The sequence below is a fragment of the Gloeophyllum trabeum genome (genome assembly GCF_000344685.1).
Source record: "Gloeophyllum trabeum ATCC 11539 unplaced genomic scaffold GLOTRscaffold_00007, whole genome shotgun sequence".
Taxonomy (NCBI): domain Eukaryota; kingdom Fungi; phylum Basidiomycota; class Agaricomycetes; order Gloeophyllales; family Gloeophyllaceae; genus Gloeophyllum; species Gloeophyllum trabeum.
The window spans coordinates 87,513-95,057 of record NW_006920416.1 but is presented as its reverse complement, the minus strand read 5'-3'; the positions used below and the strand labels follow the sequence as shown (position 1 = coordinate 95,057).

Sequence of the window (7,545 nt, the reverse complement as noted above, 5' to 3'; positions counted from 1 at the left end):
GACTGGCATGCCCGCCTCACGGCTCATCGTGAGCGGGTCGTGCTGGGCCCAAACCTTTGTCTTACAGGTTTACAACCATCTAATAGGTTGTATCTTTTATATGGAAGCAGCCCGGACGCGTACAATCGCCCCAAGATCGCCGCCCGCCCGCCCGCTCCCCTCGCGGTCCCCCCGATGTCGGAACCCAGAACACCGCTGCATTCTGGGTTTCGACATCATCCTCGACTCTGATCGACTACAGGAAACCAATGACACCGGCGCCGCGCAAATCAGCGGCGCCGTTGTTGTTTTATTTCATTTTCTCTGTTTTTCAACCTTTCTCCCCCTCCCCTCCCTCCCGCTTCCCCGGTCACCTATCCTCGGATAGGAGGCCGTTTTCTGACTCCTCTTGGAGTCAGGACGACGATGAGATGCGCGCCTTGAGTGTGCGAGGTCTCGTCGTTGAGTTATGGCCATCTCTACACGGCCCCTCCCCCCCTCACTACACCCGGCGTCTGCGATGGACCCGAAGGCGCCAGGTAGGCGTCTTTGGGTCAGAACGCACCTCCTTGTGCTACGCTAGCGCGAGGAGGTGCGTTCTGAGCTGTGGGACGGTCGTCGACGCCATCGACGACGTCGTCCCCGTGCGCGCGTCGCCCGACGTCGAACAACAGAACGCAAGCGTGTTCTGTTGTTTGATGTCATTTATGGGTGGGGAATAGTAACTGAAGCTTTGGCAGAAAGGGGTGCACACATCTGTGCACCCGTTCTGCCACAATCTTCGATTTCCTGTATCACCCCTCCCGACCCCTCCCCGCCTGTCCCTCCTTCAGCAGGCCGTCCGCTGACAAGCGGACACCTGTTCTCGCCTCCTACGCGTACCGGGACATTGACGAGAGCGAGCCAGTACATGGCTCTCCCTCGTCAATGTTGTATTTCATTTCTTGTCGCCCTCTCCCTACCTCCCCCTTCCCCACCTCGCGCCGGCTCTGGAAGGCCCCGAAACGCTCCACATTCGACGTCCCCCGTCCTGCACATCCTGTGGGTTACGCGTACAGGAGCTGCTCGCTGTCTCGACCGCTGCCGCCGCCGCCGTCGCCGCCGTCGCCCTCCCCGATGGAGCCTTCGCGCCGACATCAAATCGTACTGCTCCGCCCTAGCTTTGGGTGTTTCGGGATTGCGGGAGGGGTAGTAACACAATGCTGTATGCGTCTTTTCCATCAGGTAAGTACTAAATATTCTATCGAATTGTTTCTACCCTCCTCCTCCCCCTTCCATCAACCCCCCTCTCGCCGGCCCCGGAGAGCGCGCGACCTCGCGCGTTTCAACGGGGCCGCGTTCTTACTACCCACATCCATGCTCTCCGGCCACTGTTCGCTTCCGCGACCGCTGCCGGCGCCGCGAACCGTCCGTCACCGCCGCCGACGTCGTGCATCACGCCGACGTCAAAACACATCGCCCCGCATAGACGCAGGGTAGTTCTGGCTCGCGCACCTCGTAGGAATGCGGGACTGTAATTATCTCAGTGTTTGGCTCAGTACTTATTTCTTTATCTTTTATTTTGTCTTGACTGGGTCACACCCTCCCGAAGCTCTGGCGCGGCCTCGGATTGATATTAATATACAATGTCCAAGGCCTCCATAGATTACTTTGTAATGTAGCATACATTGCATTATATTATATACACAAGTGCAATAGCCATACAACAAACAAAAAATAAGTAGCCAGTACTATTAGCTGAACTAGAGCCCGAGACGGTATATAATGAATGAATGCGCCTGGCTAATAACCGTACATGGTGTAACGGTCAGTGAGCCCGGGATTCTGGGTATAGAGGCAACGTCGCTAGTTCGATCCGCGCCAGTGCTGTCGAGGCTACGGGCCTTTAAGGCTACCCTGATCCTCCCACCCTCTCCTATTCATCTCCTTCTACTTTCATTCCTCCTTTCTTCATTTTCCTCTTTATACTTAATACATTCTAATGTCTTTTATTGCATTCAGAGGGCATGTAAAGCCCTAGACTACTATTTTACTTGCTGTAATTAGTGCTCTACAGCCTGAGCGAGGCAGCTCGGGAACAGCCGAACGCGCGCGAGACGCTAAGTCCGCGTCTCGCTCCCTACACGCTCTCGACATACTCGACGCCGGCGCCGTCGCTTTCTCAAGACAGGGATGGACTTTGCATGTGGTGGATACAACCGGTGGAGGGTCAGTGATTTGAGGACAAGGGCACCGGGTAAGTTATCTCACTTATTTTCGATGTTTTATTATTTGATGCTTGGGCTGGCATGTCTGCCTCGCGCTCGTTCGCGGGCAGGTCATGCTGGCTCGGATATGTTTTCTTATAGGTGGACAACCTTCTGAGAGGTTGTCCCTCGCCTTCTGGACTGAACCGCGCCCTCGCGCACACTCAAGACCGGTCACATTCGCCGCCGCACGACCGCCCACCCTCCCGAACGTCGGAACGCAGAATGCCGCCGCATTCTGCGTTTCGATGTCTCTCCCGACTCTCCTCGACTCTGGGAAACGAACGATACCCGCGCCGCGTAAATCGGCGGCGCGGTTCGCTTTAAATTTAGGTTTTTCCGTTTTTTGCCTCCTCCCCCCTCCCCCTTCCTCCCCACTTCCCCGGCCTCTCATCTTCGGATGGGAGGCAATTCCCTGACTCCAGGTGAAGTGAGGACGACGACGAGACACGCGCTATAGCAGCGCGTTGTCTCGTCGTCGAGCTCTTCTCAATCCTACCGGGGCTCAGCCCCCCCTCCCTACAACCCCGTTTTGCGACGGACCCGAAGGCGCCAGCTACGCGTCTTCAGGTTCGAACGCACCTCCTTGTGCTACACTAGCGCGAGGAGGTGCGTTCTGAGCTGTGAGATGCCCGTCGACGCCCTCGTCGCCGTCGTCGGCGCGCGCGCGTCGCGCGACATCGAACCTCAGAACGCGCGCGCGTTCTGGTGTTCGATGTCATTTCTGCCTGGGGACTACCTTACGAAGCTGTGGCAGAAATGGGTGCACAAATCTGTGCACCCGTTCTGCCACAATCTTCGATTTTCTCTTTTCTCCTCCCAATACCTCCCCGCCCGTCCCTCCTTCAGCAGGCCATCCGCTTGACAGCGGACGCCTGTTCCTGGCTCCTACGAGTTTAGGGACATTGACGAGAGCGAGCCACCATGCGGCTCTCCCTCGTCAATGTTGTATTTCATTTTTTGTTTCCCTCCTCCCCTCCTGCCCCCTCCCAACCTCGCGCCGGCTCCAGACAGCCCCTAAACGTCCGACGTCCGACGCCCCCCGTCCCGGATACCCTGTGGGCAACGCGTCCGGCAGCCGCTCGCTATCTCGACCGCCGCCGCCGCCGCCGTCGTCGCTGTCGACCTCCCCATCGCCGTACTTCGCGCCGACCTCAAACCTCAACCCCCCGCCTCAACAGCGGGTGTTTCAGCATCGCACAAGTAGTAGGAACGCAACGCTGCTTGCGGGTTTCCTGTTAGGTGAGTCCTTAATATTCTATCAATTTATTTCTACCCTTCTCCCCCTCGCATCCATCCCCCTCTCGCCGGCCCCGGAGAGCGCGCGAGCTCGCGCGTCTCGACGGGACCATGTTCCTACCACCCACACCCACCCTCTCCACCCGCCATTCACTTCCCTGACTGCTGCCGGCGCCACGAACGGTCCGTCACCGCCGCCGACATCGTGCATCACGCCGACGTCGAAAGGGCTCTCACTGCGTAGACGCGCGGTGTTTCTGACTCGCACGGGTCATAGGAATACGATGCTATATCCGTCTTTGCGATCCAGTGAGTGCTTAATATTCTATCAAATTACTTCTACCCTCCTCCTCCCCCTTCCACCCAACCCCCTCTCGCCGGCCCCAGAGAGCACGCGAGCACGTGTGTTTCGACGGGGCCATATTCCTATCACCCACACCCACCCTCTCTGGCGATTGTTCGCCTCCGCGACTGCTGCCGGCGCCGTGGATGTACTGTCACCGCCGCCGACATCGAGCATCGCGCCAATGCCGAAATGCCTCGCCCCGCCTCAAGGGCTGGTGATTGTGGCTCACGATGACTGTAGGAATACGATGCACCAAGTACACTTGAGATTGTGCGAGCAGTTATTCTTCAATCTTTTCTTTTCTCTTTTTCCGTCACCTCCCAGCTCTTGTGAGTCGCGCGCATGCTGGGACCACGGTTTGTATACAATGCCCTGATGCCTTGTATATAAATGTATGGTGTATAATACAGTAGGGACCACTATCTACCATTGTACCATAGCAAATCTCAGAATAAAATATATTTTGTGACTTACAACTTGGGTAAGGGTAGGTGCTTCGCTTATGTAGCTTTATATGATAGGACTTTGATACATTGCCTACATACAGGTCATTTCACAAACTCCAATAATCTGGACTGGATCAATGGTCTCCCCCATTCCAGCCATTACGAATCTGTTTGGGTATCCACCGAACACGTCAGACTACCCCATTCACTTTCCAAGGATTTTGGCTGGTCATTAAATGTGATCAAAGGATTCCTGCCACAGAAATACAACTATTATGATAGAGATTGATGCACTCCCCTATTGCAGCCATTATGAGTCTATTGCAGTATCCACCAAACACATCAGACGGAGTCCTCTGTTCACTTTCTACAGATTTTGACTGGTAATTCAATGTGAGGAAGTGATTACTCACTCAGAAATGGAGCGACTGTGATGGGAATTGTTGGACTCCCCTATTCCAATGATTATGAGTCTGATGCAGTACCCACCGAACTTGCCAGAGTCCATCGTTGGGTTTCCACAGATTTAGACTTGGAATTATACCTGATCAAGAAATTCCTGACTCAGACGTGAAGTGATTGTGATGGAAATTGTTGTTCCCAGCTATTCCACCCATTACGAGCCGCCTTCAGTATCCACCGAACACGCCAGAGTCCTCCATTCACTTTCTATGGATTTTGACTACAGATTAAATGTGGTCAAGTGATTACTGACTCAGAACTGAAGAGAGAGGGATGGGGATCGTTGCACTACCCTATTCCATCATATTACGAGTCTGATTCAGTACCCATCGTACTCGCCAGAGTCCATCGTTGAGTTTCTACTAATTTCGATTTGGAAGAATATTTGATCAAGTGATTACTGACTCAGAAGTGAAGCAGGTATGATGGGGATTGTTGGATTCCCCTATTCCAGCCATTACAACTCACTTTCAGGATCCACCAAACACACCAGAGTGCCCCGTTCAGTTTCTAAGGATCTCGACTGGTAATTAATGGGATCAAGTGAATACTCACTCAGAAGTGGAGCGACTGTGATGGGGATTGTTGCACTCCCCAATCTAAACCATTACGAGTCCCTTTCAGTATCCACTGAACATGCCAGAGTCCTCCGCTCACATTCTACGGATTTCTACTTGGAATTAAATGTAATCAAGTGATGCCTCAGTCAGAATTGATGCGACTGTGATGGAGATTCTTGCACTCCCCCATATAAACCATTACGAGTGGCTTTTAGTATCCACCAAATGTGCCAGGGTGCTCCATTCACTTTCTACGGATTTCGACTTGGAGTTAAACGTGCTCAAGTGATAACTCAGTCAGAAGTCAACCGACTGTGATGGGCATTGTTGCACTCCCCTATTCCAGCCATTACAAGTCGCTTTCAGTATCCACCGAACACGCCAGAGTCCTCCGTTCACTTTCTGCCGATTTCGACTTGGAATGAAATGTGCTCAAATGATAACTCAGTCAGAAGTCAACAGACTGTGATGGGGATTGTTGCACTCCCCTATTCCAGCCATTACGAGTCTCTTTCAGTATCCACCGAACACGCCAGAGTCCTCCGTTCACTTTCTGCCGATTTCGACTTGGAATGAAATGTGCTCAAGTGATAACACAGTCAGAAGTGGAGCGTCTGTGATGGGGATTGTTGCACTCCCCAATCTAAACCATTACGAGTGCCTCTCAGTATCAACCAAACATGCCAGAGTCCACCGTTCACATTCTATGGATTTCGAGTCATGATTAGATGTGATCAAGTGATTCCTCGCTCAGCACTAAAGCCAGTGGGATGGGGATTGTTGGACTCCCCTACTACGTCCATTACGAGTCTGATTCAGTACTCATCGTACTCACCAGAGTCCATCGTTGAGTTTCTACTAATTTCGACTTGCAGCAATATCTGATCAAGGGATTACTGACTCAGCACTAATGCGATTGGGATGGGGATTGTTGGACTCCCCTATTCCATCCATTACGAGTCTGATTCAGTACCCACCGTGCGTGTCAGAGTCCATCATTGAGTTTCTACTAATTTTGCCTTGGAGCAATATCCGATCAAGTGATTACTGACTCAGAACTGGAGCGCCTGTGATGGGGATTGTTGGACTCCCCTATTCCTTCCATTACGCGGCCGATGCAGTACCCACCGAACTTGCCACACTCCATCGTTGGGTTTCCATGGATTTCGACTTGCAATTATACCTCATCAAGCACTTCCTGACTCAGACGTGAAGCGACCAAGATTGGGATTGTTGTCCTCCCACATTCCGGCCATCACGAGTCCCTTTCAGAATCCACCGAACACACCACAGTGCCCCATTCAGTTTCTAAGCTTTTTGACTGGCAATTAATGTAATCAAGTGAATACTTACTCAGAAGTGGAGCAGCTGTGATGGGGATTGCTGCGCTCCCCAATCTAAACCATCACGAGTGCCTCTCAGTATCCACCAAACATGCCTGAGTCCACCGTTCACTTTCCATCGATTTCAACCAGCAATCAGATGTGATCACGTGATAACTGAGTCAGAATTGAAGCGCCTGGGATGGGGAATGGTGGACTCGTCTATTCCTGCCATTCCGAGTCCTTTTCGATATCCACCGAACACCCCAGAGTACGCCGTTCACATTCTACAGATTGTGAGTCATGATTAAATGTGATCAAGTGATTACTGACTCAGAATTGAAGCGACTCAATTGCAGCTTGTTGTACTCACCCATTGCAGCCATTACCAGTTCCATTCAGTATCCACTGAACATGCCAGGGTCCTCTGTTCACTTTTTACGGATTTCGCTTAGGAAATAAATATGATCAAGTGATTACTCCATGAGAACTGGAGCGAGTTTGATGAGGATTGTTGTATTCCTCTATTCCAGCCATTGTGAGTAGCCTTTATAATCCACCAAATATCCCAGGGTCCTCCGTTCACTCTTGATGGATTTTGCATACAAAATAAATGTGACCAATTGATTACTCCATGAGAACTGAAGCGACTGTGATGGGGATTGTTGCACTCCCCTATTCCAGCCATTACGAGTCCCTTCCAGTATCCACCGAACACACCAGGGTCCACCGTTCACTTTCTACGGATTTTGACTTGGAGTTAATTGTGCTCAAGTGATAACTCAGTCAGAATTCAACCGATTGAACCGACGCTTGTTGTACTCCCCTATTCCAGCCATTACGAGTCCCTTTCAGTATCCACCGAACACGCCAGGGTCCTCCGTTCACTTTCTGCGGATTTCGACTTGGAGTTAAATGTGATCAAGTGATAACTCAGTCAGAATT

At 52.0% G+C, this 7,545-nt stretch overlaps 1 protein-coding gene across 1 annotated transcript; it reads left to right on the top strand.

The window, feature by feature from the left end:
- Window positions 1-7: 7 nt before the first annotated feature.
- Window positions 8-1,139, top strand: GLOTRDRAFT_129279 (uncharacterized protein; the record flags this gene model as incomplete). The annotated part of the gene is made up of 3 exons (XM_007867969.1): window positions 8-28; window positions 87-571; window positions 887-1,139. 3 exons carry the CDS (start codon window positions 8-10, stop codon window positions 1,137-1,139), a joined length of 759 nt encoding a protein of 252 aa, XP_007866160.1.
- Window positions 1,140-7,545: the final 6,406 nt, after the last annotated feature.